Source organism: Eschrichtius robustus, chromosome 3 (genome assembly GCF_028021215.1).
Source record: "Eschrichtius robustus isolate mEscRob2 chromosome 3, mEscRob2.pri, whole genome shotgun sequence".
In the NCBI taxonomy this organism is placed as follows: Eukaryota; Metazoa; Chordata; class Mammalia; order Artiodactyla; family Eschrichtiidae; genus Eschrichtius; species Eschrichtius robustus.
The window spans coordinates 20,804,169-20,827,728 of NC_090826.1; the positions used below are offsets into that span (position 1 = coordinate 20,804,169).

Below are 23,560 nucleotides of genomic sequence, written 5' to 3' on the forward strand. Positions count from 1 at the left end.
AGTAGCCCCCGCTCGCCACAACTAGAGAAAGCCCGCGCACGGCAATGAAGACCCAAAACAGCCAATAAATAAATAAATTTATAATAAAAACAAGTCAATACTCTGAACCACTTCTCTTACTCTGTACTGCCTCTCAATTACTATGCATTTACAAGATATTATTATTTGCTATTATTAGTTACAGTTAATTAAAGCTTTTGTTTACATAGATAGTAATCAGACTTATGCTAAATTCTCAGAACCTACCATTAGAATAAATATAAATGTTTTAAGGAATGGGGTAATGGGAAGAACACCTCATGTTCCCAGCTGAGTATTGAGGTTCTGCTTATGACCAAAAAATCCATCTTTGTACATCATATGACTAACTTTCAATACTGGAAGGAATCGGGGAATTCATTTTACGTTAATCATAATTGAAGCTATAATACTTCACTGTTGGTTCGGTTATTTAGTTTTTTTTCCACCTCACTCTTCCAACCTGTTCCCATGGGTAAGAAGATCCATGGCAATGTTTGTTAATTAAAAGTAACATTATTTTTAATTTTTGCAACGATTGGAGGGGTTCTAGACCTAATAGGATCAGTATTGGGAATCTCTATTTGGTTCTAGGTTTTTTCTTCTTGCTTCAGGAGAAGTAGAGTGGAATATTGGGAGTTGCTTTTCCTTAAAAAAACATCCTCAGGAGTAAAACATGTGGAAGAATACTTGAATACTCTGTGTGTTTTTGACAGTTTCAGCTGAATGAGAACAAGTTACAGGGAATTAAAAGATAGTGGAGAGATCTGACTGGTTCCTTCATTCTACAGCTGGCTCAAATAACTGTGTTGATGGCCATGCAGGAGAAATACCCAAGTGAGCGGATCTCTCATGCCGCATCACCAGGTGAGTAGTCAAAGTTTTCTGGGTTAAATTCTGACCTTTCCTCTATTATTTTATAACAGAAATTTCCTTAAAAGGAAATACTGAACAAACAAGCATTCACTGAAAGGCTGGTGCTTAAAGAACAAAAATGACATGGGGCTACACTGAATAGAAAAATAGGTCTCTCTGAGAGAACAACTATTTATCTCTGGTCCTACGTCGCTTCCAACAAGACCACGTGATTGATTGGGAGAGGAGGACACATAAAGGATTGGAACAAAATGACTTTGGAAGATAGTTCCATTTGAAATCAGAAAAACACAGCATAAATTACTGTGTTCTATGTTGTCTTTGTAGTCCTGTGGGTGGGTCAGTCATCTGTTAGCCCACAAAGATTGGAATTCTTCTTGGATGCCAACAGTCTCACTTGTGTTGTCACTAGAGACTCACGAATTTATCTCTAGAATGGATTTACAGGGTTTTGAAAGCTCAGTAGATATCCTAAGTTGATATGTTAGAAGTTTGTGTATGTATTTAATATATATATTAAAACATGTAAATATATATACATACTCAGTAGACAATATTAAGTAGATATGGTATATTCAAATAGGAAGTAACATTTTAGAAATATAACTTTTGAATTTGGGGGGATTTATGAAGAAAGGAGTACATTTGATGGAACTAATGGTGTGTTTTCTTTAACTTGAAAAATCCCACAGTGCCTTATAGCAGACATTTGGTAGATATGTTCTGCTAGGCATACTGCCTTGCATATAATAAGCACTTCTAAAAGCATTTGTTGAATCAATTCAAGGTTCATTCAGCAAATATTTATTGAACATTGCTGTGTGGCACGCACTGTCTTAGGACTGAATTATACAATTTCTTATGACACTTATGTGTATAGTGCACGTTTTTGGAATGTAGCAATTCCTAACAAAGCTCACTGCTTTTCTGATGGCTTTGTTTTCAGTTGTCTCTCATTTGATTGATAATGGTCTTAATATTTGATAAGGATGCTGCTGATATGACGTGATACCAGCTTTCAGACTTGAATTTTGAAATAATAAGTCTCTATAACTACACTAAAACATATTTTTATTTTAGCAAATATCACTTTTAGAATTGATGTATGGAGTGGGTGAACAGAAAAGTGGTAGTGGTGAAGAAGATCAGTAGTAGTAACAGGGAGTGGTTTCCAGTAGGAGGCCAGGAACATGGTAATAGAGACCCTCAATTGATTTTCACATTTCAAAAGACCTGATAAATTGTACACTGACTAGAGAGAGAATGCCATATAGACTCACCAGGAGGTCAAATTTCTTTGCTTCTGGCCAGAATTATGTTAATTTAGTATAGTAACACTGGCTAATCTTAATGCTGATCAGATGCTCTGATTTTTGGCTGTGTTTTCTATTAAAGATTGTTACAGGGACTTCCCTGGCAGTCCACCGGTTAAGATTCTGGGCTTCCAATGCAGGGGATGCGGGTTCGATCCCTGGTGGGGAAACTGTGATCCCGTATGTCATGCGGCACAGCCAAAAAATTAAAAAAAGAAAGAAATTGTTACAGATTACTGTGTGTATATAGATTCTTTCAAATCAGGCAGTCCACTGAGACCCAAAGAATAAAAGGAGTTCTTGGGGAAAGTGAGGTTGTCTTCAGTAGAAAGCAGAAGTAAGGGTAGCAAAAAAGAGCAAATGTAGAAGAAAGTAGGTTCAAAAGATGGGAGAAGCACTAAATTCAAATATCATTTGCTTCCCACTAAATCATAAGAGTCTGTAGAACCGTATTTTCTGATTTCAGCTCAAACTCTGACGCTTTAAATGGGTAAGTAGCTACCATTACCTGTTTGTTTGTTTACATGGATCATCAGATAAAGTTTAGAAAAATTATAGCGGTTTTTAAAAAATAATTTGAATTTAACTCTTTGCTAGTATATTAGTAAATCAAGTATTTATTGAACACTTCGTATCTACCAGCCCTCAAACAACAAGCTGATAAAGTCAAATAAATCTCATCAGTCTTGTTTCATCTTACCTGCTCAGAAACTTTAGTAGTTTCTTTGCCTTGCCCCCGCCCCACAGACTCTTCAGATTAACTTATAAGACTCACCTTGATCTGGATTTACCCTAACCACAAGGGTACCCTGATGCAGTCAAGCAGTGGTTTTCAGCAGGGGACTGGATTGCCTGTTACCCTGCAGAGCATTTGGAAACATATGGGATGTTTTCAGGTTTTATAGTGATGGTGGGATGGAGTGAGAGCTGCTGCTGGCATTTAGTGGATAGGGAGGGACTAAGAATGCTTAACCATCCTGTAATATGTAGACTATACATTAAAGAATTGTCAGGCCCAGAATGCCAAAAGCACCTGTTGAGAAACCCTGTAGGAAAGAAATGTGGGTATTGGAATCAGAACAACCTGGGTTCAAATCTCAGCTCTATCCTCTGCCAAATAGGGGTTATAATACTTTTCAGTGAGTAGGTAGATGAGATCATGTTTGTAAAGTGCTGTGGCTTCTAGATTGCAAAGAATGGAGCTGCTATTAACTATTACTGTCCCAGTACCCCTGGGTTCTTGGTAGTTTTTATTTCTGTCTTTGAACATTCTCACCTCTTATGCTATTTCCATTTAAAATTAACTGGGCTTCCCTGGTGGCGCAGTAGTTAAGAATCTGCCTGCCAATGCAGGGGACACGGGTTCGAGCCTTGGTCCGGGAAGATCCCACATGCCGCAGAGCAATTAAGGCCGTGCGCCACAACTACTGAGCCTGCGCTCTAGAGGCCGCAAGCCACAACTACTGAGCCCGCCTGCTACAACCACGGAAGCCCGTGCACCTAGAGCCCATGCTCTGCAACAAGAGAAGCCACTGCAATGAGAAGCCCACGCACTGCAGTGAAGAGTAGCCCCCGCTCGCCGCAACTAGAGAAAAGCCCATGCGCAGCAACGAAGACCTAATGCAGCCATAAATAAATAAATATATTTTTTTAAAAAAACCTCCCTAAAATTAACTAATTCAGAGTAGCTGAAATAGGCACAGGAGAAAGAAAGGGGTGGGGTGCCACTATTCTCTGATAGGTTTAAGTGATTTTTAAAAAAAGTTTTGTGGGGTTACATGAGCAGGTTCACACTAAAGGTGGGAAATGCCACTTGTTTCAGGTTCCAATGTGATTCAGAGGGGCGGTTCCCTGGGGACTGAATGGCAGACCCCAGTTATCTCGGAGGCCTTTCGGAGCCGCTTCAGCCGCTGTTCAAGTATAGCCGACAGTGGGGACACAGCCATAGGCACATCATGCTCAGACATTGCGGAGGGTAAGTTTGGATTAATGATTTGCTTACCAAAATGTGTTGTCATTTTCAAATTGTATTCCACGTATATTGTCATTTCCAGAGTATTCATAAGTCAATCCATTCAGTCAAGGAGTCTTCTTGATTCTTCTTATCCTATGCTCCTCACAGCTGGTCCCTTCCTCTCAACTTCTACTGTTTGTCCTGTCTGAAACAACTTTCTAATAGGTTTCTTGGATCAGGTCTTTCCCTCTCCTGCCAGATTAATCTTTCTAAAAGCCTGATTTCATAGTTTCCCTTTCCTGCAAATCCTCAGTTGTTTCTATTTGAGGATAAAGGTCAGAGTCCCCAATTCTGTGATATGGCCCTATCCCATTCAAACATATTTCTTACTGTCACCAGGTATGTTGTCTAACTATGCTACGAGCAGAACCTTTTTTTTTGTTTTGTTACCTGAGCTCTTTCCTTCTTTAATCTGGGCCCCTTTGTGCTGTTCTCATCTCCTCTTGCCCCTCCCAGCTATGCTTATCTTATTTTTCATGATTTAATGACGTGTCTGAAAAAACTTTTCCAATTTCTTCCTCCCATTACTGATCTTCCTTTTTGCAATTTTATATCTTTATTTTTTTCTGCCACTTGTTTTTGCACTTAAGTATTAACTGTCAGGCTGTCCTTTACAAGAGTATTTTGTTTTTTCATTTAGATGGTGGGTTCCTAGGAGGGCAGAAAACCTAATGATAATAATTAATTACTGTTTATCAAATACTTTATGATGCATACTGTGCTAAATTTTTTCTATATTTTTTCGTTAATACCTTTAAGAACTCTATGAAATACTTTATTTCCAATCTACAAATGAGAGAGCTGAGTTTCAAAATGATTAAATGAGTTGATTAAAGTCACAAAACTAATTACCTTGGTACTTGGTGCATCTGATAAGATGTCACACCCACTAGCATGGCTAAAATCAAAAAGATAATAACAATCGTTTGTGAGAATGTAGAGAAACTGGAACCTTTGTACATTGCTGGTGAGAATGTAAAATGTTGTAGCTGCTTTGGAAAGCAGTTTGGCAGTTCCTTAAAAGGTTAAACATGGAATTGCCTTATGACTCAGCAAATCTAGGTATATATACGCAAGAGAATTGATGAAAGCATACATCCACACAAAAACTTGTACACAAATGTTCATAGCAGCGTTATTCTTCATAGCCCCAAATTGGAAACAACCCCATGTCTATCAGTTGACAAACAGATGAGTAAAATGAAGTATATCCATATGATAGAATATTATTCAGCCATAAAAAGAAATGAAGTACCAATACCCCCCACAAACTGGATGAACTTTAAAAACATGTATGCTAAGTAAAAAAGCCAGGCGCGAAAGACCACATATTGTGTGAAATATCCATAATAGGCCAATCTGTAGGGAGACAGAAAGTAGATTTAGTGGTTGCCTAAGGCTAGGGAAGTTAGAGTAAATGCAGCATGACCGATAAAGGGTAAAAAGATTTCTTTTGGGGGTGATGAAAATGTTCTAAAATTGATTGTAGTGATGGGTACATAATTCTGTGAATGTACTAAAAACCATTGAATTGTATGTTTCAAGTGGGTAAAAATTGTACAGTATGTGAACTATATCTCAGTAAAGCATTTAAAAGAAAAATGTTTGGAAAAAATAAAAGAAGAATGAAAAGGAGAAAAACAAACACATCCACTACATCTACTACTACTACTGACTCCTGGACACCTGGCATTTAATTTTATTTTTTTTTTTTGGCCACACCACGTGGCATGCGGGACCTTAGTTCCCCGACCAGGGATGGAACCCACGCCCCCTGCCGTGGAAGTGGGGAGTCTTAACCGCTGGACCACCAGGGAAGTCCCTGGGATTTAATTTTAATAGTTTGACAGCTGTGTGTACATGGGCCCAGTGTCAATAAATATTGAATTAATGGAATCATAGATTTTAAGGTAGACAGAACTTTAAAAATCACTTAATCCAGTTTTTTTGCAGGTGAGTAGCAAAAATTCCCTGAGGGGTTAAGTAACTTGCCTGATGTCACACAACTAGTTATCAGATTCAGATCTCCCACCTGTAGTGTTCTTTCCATCACTTGTGTAATCAAAAGTGTTACTGACAATGTAGTTGTGACTTGTTAAGGTTTTGTCTGCATGTGCAGTCATGGGACCTTTTTCATTCTGAGTAAATAATAGGACTTATAAAAATCAAACAATGGTCTAGATTTTTTCCCCCCGTTGAATTGACTGGCTATATCTCATTCAGTCAAATTGTTACACAGATTGTGTGTGACTCTGTGTGCTTTTTATTCCTTTGGGGAAATATATATATTAATTGCATAGTACATTCTTTTTTTTTTTAATAAATTTATTTATTTTCATTTTTGTCTGTGTTGTGTCTTCATTGCTGTGCAGGGTCTTTCTCTAGAGAGAGGGGGCTACTCTTCACTGCGGTGTGTGGGCTTCTCATTGCAGTGGCTTTTCTTGTTGCGGAGCATGGGCTCTAGGCGCACGGGCTTCAGTAGTTGTGGCACGCTGGCTCAGTAGTTGTGGCTCGTGGGCTCTAGAGCTCAGGCTCAGTAGTTGTGGCGCATGGGCTTAGTTGCTCTGCGGCATGTGGGATCTTCCCGGACCAGGGCTCGAAACCTGTGTCCCCTCCATTAGCAGGCGGATTCTTAACCACTGCGCCACCAGGGAAGCCCATCTTTTTTTTTTGGCCGTGTGACATGGCTTGCAGGATCTTAGTTCCCCAACCAGGGATTGAACCCGGACCCCTGGCAGTGAAAGCGCCCGGTCCTAACCACTGGACCGCCAGGGAATTCCTGGTAGTGTGTTCTTTTTAAATTGTAGTAGCCTTGACGTAGTGGCCAAAGCTATCGGTCTAGAAGTTTCTCTTAAAAGAATCTAAGGTGTCTTTTCTGCCATGTTTGATATATACCGTGATCTTTATCTTAATCTTATTTCTTGCTCACTTTGTTCATGAATGTAGCTTGGTTTATTTGGAGTGCAGTTGACAAGAACACTTACGACTGGTATAAAATATAGTTCATTGGGGTTTTTTTTCTTTTTTTAAAAAATTTTTTTATATTGGAATATAGTTGATTTACAGTGCTGTGTTAGTTTCAGGTGTACAGCAAAGTGATTCAGTTATACATATATCTATCTATTCTTTTTCAAATTCTTTCCCATTTAGGTTATTACAGAATATTGAGTAGAGTTCCCTCTGCTATATAGTAGGTTCTTATTGATTATCTATTTTATATATAGTAGTGTGTATATGTTAATGCCAAACTCCTAATTTATCCCTCCCCCATCACACCTTTCCCCTTTGGTAACCATAAGTTTGTTTTCTAAGTCTGTGAGTCTTGTTTTCTGTTTCGTAAATAAGTTCACTTGTGACGTTTTTTTAGATTCCACATATAAGTGATATCACGTGATATTTGTCTTTCTCTGTCTGACTTACTTCGCTTAGTATTATAATCTCTAGGTCCATCCATGTTGCCACAAATGGCATTATTGCATTCTTTTTTATGGGTGAGTAATATTCCATTGTGTATATGTACCACATCTTCTTTATCCATTCATTTGTCAATGGACATTTAGGCTTTTTTTTTTTCTGGCTGCACTGTGCAGCTTGTGGGATCTTAGTTCCCTGACCAGGGATTGAACCCAGGCCACGGTAGTGAAAGCGCAAAGTCCTAGCCACTGGACCACCAGGGAATTCCCCATTTAGGCTTTTGATTCTGCCCTTCTCTAAGGTGTTTTACCTTGAAGATTCTCAAGGGACAGGATAGAGGTGGGTACTGGAGAGCTCAGAAGGCTTTCAGTTTTTTGATAAAGACTGAAATTGTCACTGGCTTAATTCAGACTACCATACTTCATAAACCAGTAAGTGATGTAGGCAGAAGTGATCAAAATTTAGCAATAGCTAAGTCTACCCCTTACCAAGAAAGGGGGGTTGCTAGAAAGAACAAATTGCTTTTGGGGGGGATGGGGGTTGAGGGGCAGGGAGTGTGTTTGAGGAAAGGAGAGATTTAGAAACATATCCTTGAAGTGGCAAAAACCCAGTGATTTGGGGAATTGTAAACTTCTCATAAAAATCACATATCCCATACACTAAATTTGGAAAGCCTTTGAAAATTGTAGAAGATAGTGGCCCTTTTGAAAATGTGTTGCTATTTCGTTTCAGAATGCTCTAAAACACAAACCAGACTTAAAAGTGTGATGTAACTTGACATTTTATAGCACTTTCTGAGGATTACACAGTTGCCTTAATATAAATAGATAAACCAAATAGATAAGTGACAAATGCTGACAAAGACCTCACTTCATCATCTGTAGGTGGACCACACTCACCAGAAAATTAGAAAAACCATATTCTCTTGGGCAGTTGGTACCTTTCTTCTTGCCTTTGGTTTTGCCATTACTGCTTTAGGCATTATGGGCTCAAAACTGAATTTGGTGAGTCTTGAGAGAGAGTGGTGCTGTGGATGGAGAATGGAAGGAGGTGTTGCTGAGTTCAGCATAGTAGCAGCCCTCATAACCACAGTCTTACTGTCCTCTGTTCCATAATTATATTTGGGAGTGGGGACCCTTGGTGAGAGTGGATATTATGGTGCCATTATGGAAGATTTCAAGTAGAGAGCTTACTAGTCTTAGAAGTCTTCATCACCACCAGTCTACCTTAACCCTGTTGACTAGTTCTGTATTTAAGTTTTGGGACATCAAAAACTGTGTCCTTTGACTCTGAAATGCCCTTTCTTGGTCCTGAGAAGCTGATGCATGTCATCAAAAATTACTGGTTGTTTTGCTTCTTGTTTGTTTTTAGTATGGCATTTTATATATCCCACGATCATCTGAGTAGAGGAAATTAGACCCTGTGCATATATTATAAGGGATAATTTGGCTTGCCTGTGTTTTTAAAGAGCTGCTTACAAACCCATATGAGAAGATGATAGCTGATCTATACTCATATAATTCTGGAAAAGGTTAGTATCTGTCCTCATTAGCTGAGCGTGTTCTGTGTTGGTTGATGGAAAATGAAAAGAAACAAATCGGAGGTCTACTCTTCTCTGTGGTAGACATGCTTAGTTTGGAAAAGAATACTAGACATAGTTGAAAAAGGAAGACGTTTATATTCCTTGTCCCCCTCACTCAGTTTTCTGCCTGCTGAAGGTAACAGGTGTGTTTCCTCATATTCCTGTATTGTTCTTCACTTGCAGCCCACTGTCCCGCGTTAATTCTGTGACCTCGTAGTCCTCTTCAGGGTAGCACTTGAAAGTTGGAAATATGTAGAAATAAACCTTCTACAGCAGGGCCAGTCAGCGAGTTGTCTCCCAAGACTAGGCAGGAGCTAAAGGAAACATAAATCCAGTCTGAAGGAAAGTGAAAAATCACAGTTGTATACAAACAAGGGGGTAAATAAAAGGCAAAATATAAAATAGAGGATTTCACTGTTTACCACTTGAGAGTGCTCACTGTGCTAGAATGAAACCTGAGAGTTACTAAGAATAACTTCACATATCCCGGCAGTCAGGTCTGGTGTGTGGGAGAGAGAACAGAATCCTGATTCAGATGCTGTGCTCCCTGCCCTAGATACAAAGCAGCACTATCCAGTTCGCCTTATTTTTCGGATAGTTTAGATTCATTGCTCACCTTCACAGGGGAGCTTTTGGAGATCACAGAGGATTCTGGCAGCCCTTGGAAAAGACATTTTTATTAGATTGGATTATAGCTTAGAGTTGCCCAGCCCTTAGAAGAGTAGGATCTAATCCATTTCCCTTAAGTAAGTGATTTTTTTTTTTAAGTTCAGTTTTCAGCTTTGTTGACTGGCAGGATTTTTTATTCAAATACAAAGGACAGAGTATAAGTTAAAAGTGAAGCCAGTGTTGCCTTTTGTTGGTTTGCCTTGTGAATGGCATTTGAGATCCTAGAACACACATCTCCTGTTTAGGCTGCTGTGTTTTTTGCCTGATACTTGTGATGACAGTACGCTTTCTGCCTGGTCTTAGGACGGGCAGAGAATGTCTGGCATAGCAGCCAAAGTCAAGAAAGCTTGCTGCCTCAATTTTGACTTATGGAAGACTGTTCTCTCCGCAGATTTTTGCAGCTCAAGTAGCAGTCCTTCTTTCCAGCCCATCAAAAGCCACATAACCATTCCAACAGCCCATGTGATGCCTTCTACTTTGGGGACCTATCCTGCCAAGGCAAATTCTCCTGCCGGACCCTCTTCTTCCAAACTTCCTTTGTCAGGGTTGACTGAAAGTGTGGGGATGACAAGAAATGGAGACCTCGGTGCAATGAAACGTTCTCCTGGCCTGTCTAGAGATTTCATGTATCTTTGTGGTGCTGCTGGAGAGAATGGAGTTGAGCAGTCCTGGTTTCCAGCAGTGGGCCATGAAAGAGAAGAAGAGGCGAGGAAGTTTGATATTCCCAATATGGAGTCTACCCTCAATCAGTCGGCAATGATGGAGACACTTTATTCAGATCCCCACTACCGAGTCTTCTTCCACAACCCAAGAACCGACACAAACAAGGAGTTATACAAAGTGTTGCCTGAGACCAAGAAGGCACCAGGCAGTGGGGCGGTATGTGAGCGGAATGGACCACACCCTAGTGGCAGCGGGGTTCTTCCTTTGGGACTCCAGCCTGCCCCTGGGCTCTCCAAGCCTCTACCTTCTCAGGTGTGGCAACTGAATCCTGACCCTTGGCATCCCCGCGAGCGATCTTGTGAGCTCAGCACTTGTCAGCAGCAGCTGGATTTGATCCGTTTACAGATGGAGCAAATGCAGGTAGAGACCCTTCTTTCTTTGGATTTTGCAGTTTCTGTGCTGATCTTAGAACTGTATAGGTTTTGTCCTGTAAGTTTTGACTCCAAAGAAAGCATTTGTAAAAAGGAGGAAAGATGTTTGTAGATAGGAAATGAAGTCTTGTGAATGTCATCAAATCTGTTGGTGGTCTAATTGAACACCAGATAGTTTCTCCAAAGCAGAGGGTTATAAAGGGAAACCCAGAGTCAGGACACCAACACTGACTGTGTGTGTATGTATTTATCTACCAGTCACTAGGCTAGGTACTTTAACATACAGAATCTTACTTAATCCTTATAGCACTCTGATGAGGTAAATGTAGAAATTTACCAGGTTCTTAGAATAAGTAATCTGTCCAGGGTCACAGAGCTGGTGAGTGGCAGAGTTCTAGGGTTCAAAAACTATCTTTGGATCCCAGGTTCTTTCCACTATAACACGTTTGGGTTTAAAAAAAAAAAAAAGTCCTTGTGCTGCTTAAGAATGGGAAGAAGGGAAGCAGGACACATTCTCCTTTCCTGGTTGGTGAGGACATTTTAGCTCCTGGTTAGCTTCTGTTGCCAGATAATGAAAGACAACTGACCTTTTCTTAGAAACTGGAGCCTTTCTGAGCAGGGAGTGTCCAGTTGGCAGAAGTCTCCCTAGCAGGTTCTTTCCAGTCATACATCAGAGCTAAAATTATTTCATAAACAGTGGGCCTTCTCAGACTGAGCCAAAGTAAGCCTTGACTGCAGACCCAGCTGTAGCGCAGGTGTTTTCAGGTGCCTATAGGTCAAGATTAAGCCGCTCTGGGCCTGCTTGTCTTTCAGCTTCAGAATGGAGCCATCTGCCACCATCCTGCTGCTTTTTCTCCTTCATTGCCCACATTAGACCCAGCACAGTGGATCAGCATCTTGAACAGTAATGAAAACCTTCTGAAGGAAAAGGAGCTCCTTATTGACAAGTAAGGGGGCAAGGGGTGTCATAGGGCTAGACTCTGCTGTCCCAGCCCCCACTAAGGAGGTCTTCCCAAGGGCAGCACATCCTCCTCTGTTTAGGACCCTGCCTTGCCTCATGGTAGAGCTAGGTCAGTAAGCAGCCTAGTCCAGTATGTGAGTAATGTGATAGGCCAGTTGCATATCTCTGCAGGGGCTGTGAGGAGTGCCTAAAGGAGGCAGCTGGCTCTTCGCAGCTGATGTTTCATTTCCTCTGTCAGTTTTCTCATTTGCTCTTCCTCCTCCAGGAAACAGCACTGACCAGAATCCAAGGTCCTTGCTTACAAAGTGTGGTTTGTACCTAAGGAAAGTGGGGGCTCATATTGCAAGTGAGCAGGACCTTGTGTCAGGACCCTGGACCTCATTCTATTCTGGCTTTTGCAGGCAGAGGAAACATATCTCTCAGCTGGAGCAGAAAGTGCGAGAGAGCGAACTACAAGTCCACGGTGCTCTTTTGGGCCGCCCTGCCCCCTTTGGGGATGTCTGCTTGCTGAGGCTGCAGGTAAGCCTTGGCAGCCAGGATGGCATTCTGCTTGTCATAACTCAGTATCTTCCCTGTGCTTGGCACTGTTAGGCGTCCAGGAGATAGAAAATGGACCAAGTGATATAAGGTGTCCCTGCCCTCAAAAAGTAAACATCTTAATTATAAAGTATCTTCTGTTCTGCCCTTGTGGGGGCAGAAAAGGCTTGAGGGTAGATCAAGTGGAAGTCCAGGTGCCTTGGTATCAGGACATACTTGGGAGAAAAGGAAGGCAGAGCAAGGTACGTAGTAAGACCCTAGAACTGAGTGATGCTTTGAGAAGTCTTAATATACCAGCCCTGGCCAAATGGAGGAGGAAGCAGAGGTAATACAGGATTTAGAGCCGTTCCCACTTTTATTCTTCCATGTCTAGGAGCGACTGAAGGAAACCACACTCTCACTTAGGTCAGTAGCTCTAAAAGAAGTTGGCCAAGCTTCTTCTGTAATTGGGGCTTTTGAGTGATGTCTGTTAGACATATTATAGTACTGCACTGGCTTTGCCACCTAGTGGGCCTGTTAAGGTAGTGTTCCATCTTGTAGAATCAGAATGTTAATGTAAGAAGGGCCGTTAGATAAAATCTAGTTTGGTCCTCTAATTTACTGATGAGAAAATTGAGGCCCAAGGAGGAAGAATTTGCCTGAAGTCATGTAGAGAATGAGTGGAGGAGAACCAGGCCTTGAGCCCAGGTCTTCTGATACAGTGTCCTGTATTCCTTTGTTATACTACAACTCATCAAGTATTGCTTTAAGCCAGTGGTTCTGAAATATGAGTATGCATCTGAATCACCTGGAGGGCTTGTTAAAACACAGATTGAGACCCATCCCCAGAGTTTCTGATTCAGTGGGCCTGGGAGTTGGGCTTAAGAATTTGCATTTCTAACAAAATCCCAGGTGATGCTGAAGCTGTTAGTCCTAGGACCACACTTTGAGAAGCACTGCTTAAAGAAATTCTTAGAGAAAAGTGATATTTGACCACAAAGTATACTAGGTATAAGTAATGTGTATGGGACTGTCAGGGTAAGGAACAGTTATATACTGAGAATCTTTCTGCAGGAATTGCAGCGAGAGAACACTTTCTTACGTGCACAGTTTGCACAGAAGACAGACGCCTTGAGCAAAGAAAAGATGGAGCTTGAAAAGAAACTCTCTGCTTCAGAAGTTGAAGTCCAGCTCATCAGAGAGTCACTCAAAGTGGCACTGCAGAAGCATTCAGAGGAGGGGAAGAAACAGGAAGAAAGGGTGAGCTAAGGAACTGATAGCTTTCTAATTCACAAAGGAGTTGGCAGTCAGCCCTCTCCTGCCAGACCCTAAGCTGTTTCTGACCCCTATTCTTGGAACCTGGAGGAGCCAATTGGGTGAAACCCCCTACATTGACTTCTTATGCAGGATTGGTGTGTTAGAAATGGAACCCCTCCTTTCTGCTTCATCTGCACAAAACTACCACAGACAGGGAAAGCCGTATAATCCCTCACTGTCCCAGGTTGTGATGGGCTACCAGCTGGCCTGGGTGGAAAATCAGCCTGGGCAGTCATACGAGATTGTACTGTGGCAAGATGTACCTGTGGTACATCATTCAGCCTGTTTTCTCCTCACTCTACCTAAAAAGTAGGTGAAGAATCCCATATATGCAGATATTTTGGGAGTTTTAACATTTTTGCCAGTGCTCTTAGAATTGCCTTAGGGTGAGATTGGTTATCATAGAAGGAGCTAAATCTTTTGGTTCTGTTCACAGGTTGCACTAATGCAGACATTCTTGGGGGACCAGTTTAATAATGTTTAGTTCTGGACCACTTGCATTGAAGTCAGCTAAAGCAGTGTTTCTTAAACTTTAATGTGCTTAAGAATCATTTGGAGATCATGATAAAAATACAGATACAGATTCAGTAGTTGTGGGAGGGAAGGGGGCCCTGAGATCCTGCATTTCTAATAAGCTCTCAGGTGATGTTGGTGCCATTGGTACAGCATAGACTTAGAGGCTTGTTAAAAAAGAAACTTTTAATCAAAATAATACATGTATCTAAGTTAAATAACCAACATGTTATCAAATATCAACATATTTATAGTAAAAATTAGTGGTTCTGTGCCCAGCCCCACTCCACAGAATTATCTGTCCTCACCTCTTTTCTTTCTTCTGATATATACCTCTATATTTCTGAATAGTATTCTTTTATTGCATTTTTTGCTGTTTCTGTTTCATGAATGCAATATCTTTTCTCTGATGATATTGATTATACCTTTTGAGATATCTTCATCTGCTCATAGTGTTGTTTCTTGTTTCCTTCAGGTCTTTTTATTTTGTTTTGGTGTCTTTCTTGTTAGAGGCTTGGTGATCCTTGAATGAAAGAGTGCTCATATTTAAGAATGTAGTATTTTAGGGACTTCTCTGGCGGTCCAGTGCTTAATACTCCACGCTTCCACTACAGGGGGCACAGGTTCGATCCCTGGTTGGGGAACTAAGATCTCACATGCCGTGCGCTGCAGCCGGAAAAAAACAAACAAACAACAAAAACGTATCAGTAGTATTTTAAAGCTGCGTGGAAGCTCTGGGTTCATGGTAGTTGCCTGGTGGGCTTCCCTGTGGGATGATCAGACTTAGTCTGCCCTTTTCACTTGGGAACCCTCAAATATCAGTATCTGAATGTCTCATCTCACTATCTCTAGGAAAGAATCTTCAGCCTGCTGCCTGGTGGGGAGACTGGGGACAGGAATGATTTTGGCCTTTGGGTTCTCAACACTGAGAAGGAGATTAGGTTTAAAGTCCCACAGTTCTATACATAGATTTTTACTTATACTTATTTTCAACACAGTGCTTCACACTCTCTCTCTCTCTGCCGTGACTGATATCCCTGAGCTTGACTCTCAGTTGCTTTCTCCGGAGAATAAATCTTCAGTCTCCTTTTGGGGAAACCTAGGGCGAGAATGGTATCCAACTAACCTGAATATAGACTTCTAGTGAATCCCCCTATTTTTCAGGTCTATGGCTGATACATACCTCCCTCAGGTATCTGGTGCTTCAAGTACAGGGGTTCTTGCGGGTTGTGAAGGGCACATTGTTTTCCAAGTTGTCTGTAACTCCTACTGCAGATTATAACTCCTCTGCTCCAAGTCATTTATCCCCCCATTCACTTTTTTGTTTTTTTAAGATGTTTTTTTTTTTTGATGTGGACCATTTTAAAATTCTTTATTGAATTTGTTACAGTGTTGCTTCTGTTTTTTATGTTTTGGTTTTTTGGCCACGAGGCATGTGGGATCGTAGCTCCCCGACCAGACCAGGGATCGAACTAGCACCCCCTGCATTGGAAGGTGAAGTCTTTTTAACCACTGGACTGCCAGGGAAGTCTCCCCCATTCACTTTTTTAAAATTTATTTATTTATGGCTGTGTTGGGTCTTCGTTTCTGTGCGAGGGCTTTCTCCAGTTGCGGCAAGTGGGGGCCACTCTTCATCACGGTGCGCGGGCCTCTCACTATCGCGGCCTCTCTTGTTGCGGAGCACAGGCTCCAGACGCGCAGGCTCAGTAATTGTGGCTCATGGGCCTAGTTGCTCCGCGGCATGTGGGATCCTCCCAGACCAGGGCTCGAACCCGTGTCCCTTGCATTGGCAGGCGGATTCTTAACCACTGCGCCACCAGGGAATCCCCATTCAACAAATCTTAATTGATTGCCTGCTCAGTGCCAAGCATTGTGCTGTGTGTTGGGGATATGATAATAAGCAAAATGGACACAGCCCCTCCTCTCAAGGAGTTTAGAGTCTCATTAGCCTTTCCAGATGATTGCTTAGCTTTATATCATATGTGGTGCTTAGGGAAGAATGCATTATCTATCTCACCAGAACAGACCAGACTGGCTGTATGTTTACTGTATGTACAGTTATGTTTACTTTTGCAATTCAGTTCTGATGCAGACCACTTAAGAGTTAGAATCAGATTCCACAGGTTTAAGGGCATGGTCCCCCAAAAGACTATGCTTATTTGTTACTTCCGACGCCAGCTGCAAGTTTTGGGTTCCCTAGACTGCCTATATACTTCTGACCAACTGGCTATAAATCCAGGGGTTCCCATGACCCCTTCAGGTTCAGTAATTCACCAGAACAACTCAGAACTCAGGATTACTTAGGATTACAGTTTTATTATAAAAATACAAATCAGGACAAGCTAAATAAAGAGACAAATAGGTTGAGGTCTGGGAAGGTCCTCAAAGCAGGGCTTCCATACCTTTTCCCCCTTGGAATCAGAGCCTGTCATCCTCCTAGCACATCCATGTGTTCACCAACCAGGAAGCTCCACTGAGTTTCGGTGTCCAGAATTTTTAATTGGGGTTTTATTATGTAGGCATGATTGAACTCAATCTCCTGTCTTTGTCCCCTCTTCACAGGGAGTTGGGCTCAACTCCATTGGTCTTTATAGTGACCAGTCTGCATTCTGGGTCATCCCATTAGCATAAATGCATTTATGGTGGGCTCTGGTCCACTAAGAAAAACAAAGATAACTCCTGTTCTATTATTTGGGATATTCTAAGAGTTTAGAAGTTACCTCCCAGAAAGCTGGACAAAGACCAGACAAATTTTTTTTTGGCTGCACTGTGCAGCATGCGGAATTTCCTCAACCAGGGATCCAGGGATTGAACCCCAAGCCCCCTGCAGTGGAAATGCGGAGTCTTAACCACTGGCCTACCAAGGAAGTCCCAAATTCCTTATTATACAGTAGAGCTACCAATTTTTGAAAACTGCCAAAGGAGCCCCCCTTCCTTGCCCTTGATTAGAAGGTTCTTGTGTGTTACCTCTGCATTTTATGCCCTAATCTCAAATGGCAAAATTTTATCAGCTTCCTGCATTCATTGTAGTGGAAAACATTTATAGCCCTAAGGGCAAAGACATCACTTCAGAAAAAGTTGGTGTTCAGGGTTGTAGAGGAGTCAATGGAGACAGATTCTCGACATTTCTTCCCAATAGGTCAAGGGTCGTGATAAACATATCAATAATTTGAAAAAGAAATGTCAGAAGGAATCAGAGCAGAACCGGGAGAAGCAGCAGCGTATTGAGACCTTGGAACGCTACCTGGCTGACCTGCCCACCTTGGAAGACCATCAGAAGCAGAGCCAGCAGGTAGCAGCAATGTCGGGGCATACCTGGGGCAAGAAGGGAGTGGCCAAGCAGGGGGGCTTTCTCAGCCTCTGCTGCATGCAGTTACCTTGTGGCTTCCTGAAAGGAAAATCCCAAAGGAGTCATGTCCACACTCATATCACAACTGAACTGCAAATTTTTTGAGATACCCAGACAGAGTCTTCCTTGGCCTGTTGACCTAAGCATGGAATCCTGTCTTTCAGCTTAAGGATTCTGAGTTGAAGAGCACAGAGCTGCAGGAGAGAGTGACTGAGCTGGAGAGTTTGCTGGAGGAGACCCAGGCAGCCTGCAGAGAGAAGGAGGTTCAACTGGAAAGCCTGAGACAGAGGGAAGCAGAATTCTCCTCCACTAGACATAGGTAAATACCCCTGTGGGGTTGAGGAAAGGAGTGGAGAGCTATGTTCTGGTCCTGGCTACCCCACTCACTACTTGTGTGACTTTGGGCAAATCACTTCACTTCTCTGAGCTTCATTTACTTTGGATTGTAAGTAATAGGAAAGCTGTTTATGGACAAGGACTATGTCTTTGAGATGGAATATGGGGGGTATAGTGGTGCAGTGGGGTGGGATTTGTCACTGTATCCTTTGGAAGGCTCCAACTCAGTACCTGGCATAATAATACTAGATAATAATCCTTGAATATGTATGTGTTGAATGAACGGGAGCACTTTATAAACTGGAAAATGAGTATCTCTATATTTGCAAAAGTAGATCCTGGTGCTGAGGACTGGGGGTTATCCACATTTTGAATCTTGCAAGGTAAAGCTTACCAGGAGCATCTGTTTCTTCTCCTCAGCCCTAGGGATTGCTCTCGATTGCCACAGCAGGTTCTGAGAACAAAACTAGATGCCATAATGTACTCTCACGGTGTCTTGGGAGCCTCCTCCATGTTAATAGCAGTTTCTGAAAATGTGGTGGCTGTGTTTCAACAGCCTCTTGGACCAAATCCAGCTGCTAATGGGATGGATTGGATTTCTCATCCCATATTCAACCACATTTGGAGTCAGAAGCAAGGTTAGGGGACATAGCTGGGTCTGCCCCAGACTGTATGTGCAAAGAAAAAAGATTTTTTTGGTATTTTCTAAAATTTCTGCATTATATACATGTGACTTTTATAATTTAAATACATGTGATGAATGTTTACTTTTAAATATCAAAACAAGGAATAAAAAAACCTTGGGCAGGTAGAGAATTGGTAGCCCATTGTATAGATGCTGACCTCTAGGGAATGGAACTAGCATAGACTGAGCAAGCAGCTTCTGTGTGGCACTCCCTACGTTATACAGACCTAAGACATTATCCCCACCTATGGCTTGGAAGGGCGTAAGTGTCTTGCCCCAAAACATACAGTATGTAGCGGAATCAGGAATCAAAGCCACATCCCTCTAACTTCAGAGTTCTTTAAGAGGCCACTGTTTTTCAGCCTGCAAGATAAGCAGTGTGTGGAGGCGGCCAGTGGAGAAGATACAGCTCAACGGGGAGAAGGTCCCCAAGTGGAAATGGAGTCCTGGCAGAAGGAATGTGATTCCCTTCGAAAGGTGACTGAGGGTGTCCAGGCTGTAACGGGGTAGGCTTAGAGGAAAGAAAAGATTGGGTATTGGTAGGGAACCATGAATTTCTGACCCTGAGCCCCCGAGGATCTGCTGCCTAGAGTTTTTCTCTCTTTTCTGAGAAGTCATCCCTGCGTAATAAATTTGCATTTTAGATATTCATCCTTATGACTGGCAAGCAAAGTTAGGGAAGAACATGCCTCTGAACATCCAAATTTATATGCTCCAAAATGGTGCGCTGAAGCTTGGTGCACTTCATTCATGGCTCAGGCCCTATTCAGAACCTCTTGCATTGGGCAAAGTTCTACTCAGTGAGGGGGGCTCTAATTCAGCAGAAAAGAAGGAGCTCAGGGCCTAGCAGTGAGACTGGTTGAAGGTCAGCAAAAAGGAAGACCCAGAAATGGTTCAGAGAGTACCTGAGGTCTCAAAGGACAGGAAACTAGGCCTGTTTAGGTTCTCTCCTCGAACAGTCAGTGTGACCAAAGCTATAAGTAATGATAACTGTCACAGCCCTGGATAGGGCAAGCTTCATTAAACTGAATTTTCAGTCATGTCCTTTACCAAAGAACCAGAATATACACTGGCTGTTTGTGAAGTTGATTCTACTGGCCTACAATCATCAGGGTGAGGGTGTCTCTCTCCACCTGACTTCCCCATGGTGGTCATAGGTCCACACTACATTCCTCTTTGTTTAAACCTCTTTGTGACTAGAGCACAGGAGTGTGAAGCTAGTTAGCCAGGATAGGGAGTCTGGGTTATATTTCTGTAGGTAGAGCTAACTTGTCTTCACTCTGTTCTCACTATTGACTGGCTGTAGCCAGTTGGGCTAAGAGCCAGACCACAGATCCTAGTACAGCCTCTTGCCCTCTGACCTCACTATCAGCATGTGCTTACAGCCTTCCTTGATAACTTTGCCTTTCAGATTGTGGAGAAGCAACAGCAGAAGATTGATCAGTTGCGTTCACAAGTACAGGTGAGCTGGAGTCCTTGAGACATGGTGGGCAGGACTTAATGATGGAATTTCTAGAATTCAACCAACACTATTCTCTGCCATGCAATTTACTCGGTGTTAGGAGCACAAGAATGAGACCCAATCAGTGCTTTTAGCCTACATTCTTGTTGGGAAGGGGTTTTAGCACAGTACTGTTAGAGCATCCGTATTACCCTGGGGGAGCATAAAAGAGTCAGTGGAAGTAGGGAGGTCAAGGAAGGGTTTCTGGAGATCATGAGCCGCCTTTTTTTTTTTAAAAATTAATTAATTTATTTTTGGTTGCATTGGGTCTTCGTTGCTGCGCACGGGCTTTCTCCACTTGCGGCGAGCGGGGGCTACTCTTCGTTGCAGTGTGCAGGCTTCTCACTGCGGTGACTTCTCTTGTTGCGGAACACAGGCTCTAGGCACGCGGGCTTCAGTAGTTGCGGCACACGGGCTCAGTAGTTGCAGCACGCGGGCTCAGTAGTAGTGGCTCGTGGGCTCTGGAGCGCAGGCTCAGTAGTTGTGGTGCACGGACTTAGTTGCTCAGCGGCATGTGGGATCTTCCCGGCCCAGGGCTCGAACCCATGTCCCCTGCATTGGCAGGCGGATTCTTAACCACTGCGCCACCAGGGAAGCTCTCATGAGCCTTCTTGATGGAGGAGGAAGAGTTAGCCAGTCAGTGAGGAGGTGCAGGATAGTATGGTATTTCCTGATAGAAGGAACAGCATGGGTAGGAACATGAAGGCATGAAACAGCAGGGTTTGCACATGGAGCTGCAAGCAGTTTGATATTGTTGAAGTAAGGTGGTAAATGGAGAACTGGGCTATGGGAGGGCTGGCACTGTTCAACTAAGTTAGCTTTTATTCTTTAGGTAGGTGATGGGAATCTACTATAGTATTTAATTGGGGCATGATGTGGTCAGGTTTGCAGCTCAGGCTTGAGTGTGGAAGAATATTGGCACTTGGAGAGCGACAAGGCTGGAGGCCAGTGGACTGTAGCAGAAATCCTAGTGAGAGATGACGAAGGATGATGCATAAGGCAGCATTGCAAGAAGGAGTTGTGAGGGGACAGACTTAAATGAATTTTAGGAGGTAAAATTGAGAGGAATCAGTGACTGATAGAATGTAGGAGGTTGAAGAATAAGGAAAAATCAGACAACTCCTGGTTTCTATTTTGGGCCAGAGTAGGAGTGTCCTTAATTGGGTTCTCCAAGAAATCCTAGGTACAGATTCTCTTTGGACTCTAAAAGAGGTTTTCACACCAAACAGGAGAGATGCACGTCCACTGAGGAAGAACTGAAAGCTGCAGTCCTACCCTTGCCATTATGTGGGTCTATTTAGTTTACATATTTCAAGTCCTGTAAGGAGATAGTCAAGCCTAGTGAGTGTTTACATCCATTTATTATTATTATTATTATTATTATTATTATTATTATTATTATTTTATTATTATTAGCTGCACCGCTCGGCTTGCGGGATCTTAGTTCCCCGATCAGGGATTGAACCCAGGCCCTCGGCAGTGAAAGTGAAGAGTCCTAACCACTGGACTGCCGGGGAATTCCCTACATCCATTTAAAATCCCAGGATTTTAGTAGTTTTTAGTGGATCTCAAAGTATGTTTCCTGGAACTCTGAGGTTCCACAGCATTTAAAATAGTATATTTACCCATGATGAGACTTTGGTGGAATTAGGTGGATTCAAAATGGTCACCTTGGGTGTTTCATAGTGGTGAGACATTCTCCTTGGCTGCTAAATTTTATATTAATACAAAATGGAAAAGTTCAGAAATATTATTTATACTTTATTCAAGTCAGTTTCAAAACTGGGGGGAAATTGGAATGAACCAGAATGAGAGGCAGAAGATAACAAATATAAATACCTCCCTCTCCTGACCCTGACTACCCCTACACACACACACACACACGCACACACGCACACACGCATTATAACTAGATTAGGTGCCTGAGAGAGTGCTCTCTCTACCCCTTCTCATCTCTGTCAAAAGCATTTAATATACAGTATTGTCAAGGGCATTTGGCTGTGAGCTCCTCAAAGACAGGGATAGTTTGGTATTCTTTTTAGTATCCCCAGTGCCTGTCAACAGTAAGTGCTCGATAAATAATTGAACTCAATTCAATGGACGTTCCTTGCCCTCAAGAAAGTTATGGTCTAGTGGAGGGAGGAATCATGTGCACAGCCAACAAATGTACTCATGAGCCATGATGGAGGTATGAGTAGCAGGGCAATATTAGGATTAATTGGATCTAATTTGCAGATTAAGGAAGGTTCTGGCAGAGCAGAGGGGCATTCTGGGCAAAGGGGAAGAGGAGTGAGCAACAGTATTGGAACTGGAACCTTTGGGGATGAAGGCCAGTTAGTCGCTCAGTGTGACTGGAGTAGAGGCTGTGCGGAGGGTAGAAAGAGATAAGGTTAGAAAAGTAAGTAAGAGTATGAGTGTGTTTCATGTTTGGTAATTGAAATCATTGTTGCTTTTGTTGTGGTCATCCATGTACAATACTTGGTGTCAGTCTATCTCTTATAAAAATAAAATACAGTGTGTGTGTGTGTGAAAAAAATAATAATAATTCAATAATGCCCATGTTCTCTAATATCCAAAGTATTTGATCTATTACAAACTTACCAATAGTAACCATCTCTTAAGTCAATGTCTAATCTTTCATGACTTCATCCAAAGAAAAAGTAATTTTAACAAGACCAGAATAAAAGTGTTTTCAATTGCATTAAAAAAAAAAAAAAAAGTAAGTAAGTAAGGGCCAGATTGGCCTAGAATGCCCTGCTGAGGAGCTGGCCTCTATTGCTACATGGTCAGGGGCTAGAGAAGGGTTTTGATGCGAAGTCACAGATCAGGGCTGTTGTAAAATAATCTCTTAGCAGCAGTGTGTGGGCGGGGTGGAGCTTTACTATGTATATAGTCCAGACCAGAGGCGATATGGTCTGAAGTAGACTTGTTACCCCTGATGTGTTCTCCCACCCTCTTTGCCATGGGATTCAGAGCCTAGAGCAGGAAGTGGCTCAAGAAGAAGGAACAAGCCAGGCCCTGAAAGAGGAGGCCCAGAGGAGGGAGACAGCCCTGCAGCAGCTGCGCACAGCTGTGAAAGAGGTGAGCAGCAACAGCTAGGCCTCTTGGTACTGTCTTTACAAACCTGATTTCTCTGTGTATCCTCCCGATCCCTTCTCCCACAGGAGCCCCCCACGTTTGGGAGGTCCCTGCTAAGCTTTTTTGGCAGAGGAGTAAGAAGGGACATTGCATCATCCTTTATATTAAAGGTCCTAAGCCTTTGAGTGGCCATAATTACCCAGGAATGCTTTTTGGATATGGAAAATCACTCTTATTTTGTATTCCCACAGCCACAGGTTTGTGGGGTTAGGGATGAAGGGTTCAAGAAGATTGAAGGTTTGGTGATCCTCATGGAGTAAACAG

The 23,560-nt window shown here is 42.3% G+C and overlaps 1 protein-coding gene across 1 annotated transcript in view; it reads left to right on the top strand.

Moving 5' to 3' along the window:
* Positions 1–23,560, top strand: part of CEP85 (centrosomal protein 85) — a 32,133-nt gene that overhangs the window by 5,394 nt on the left and 3,179 nt on the right. Inside the window, exons 2-12 of the mRNA XM_068539206.1 lie at positions 810–885; positions 4,030–4,182; positions 10,278–10,969; positions 11,794–11,927; positions 12,343–12,460; positions 13,532–13,717; positions 17,427–17,579; positions 17,801–17,955; positions 19,020–19,134; positions 20,069–20,119; positions 23,132–23,239. Coding sequence (XP_068395307.1) covers positions 831–885; positions 4,030–4,182; positions 10,278–10,969; positions 11,794–11,927; positions 12,343–12,460; positions 13,532–13,717; positions 17,427–17,579; positions 17,801–17,955; positions 19,020–19,134; positions 20,069–20,119; positions 23,132–23,239 — 1,920 coding nt within the window. The 5' untranslated portion in view covers positions 810–830. The remainder of the gene's footprint in view (positions 1–809; positions 886–4,029; positions 4,183–10,277; positions 10,970–11,793; positions 11,928–12,342; positions 12,461–13,531; positions 13,718–17,426; positions 17,580–17,800; positions 17,956–19,019; positions 19,135–20,068; positions 20,120–23,131; positions 23,240–23,560) is intronic.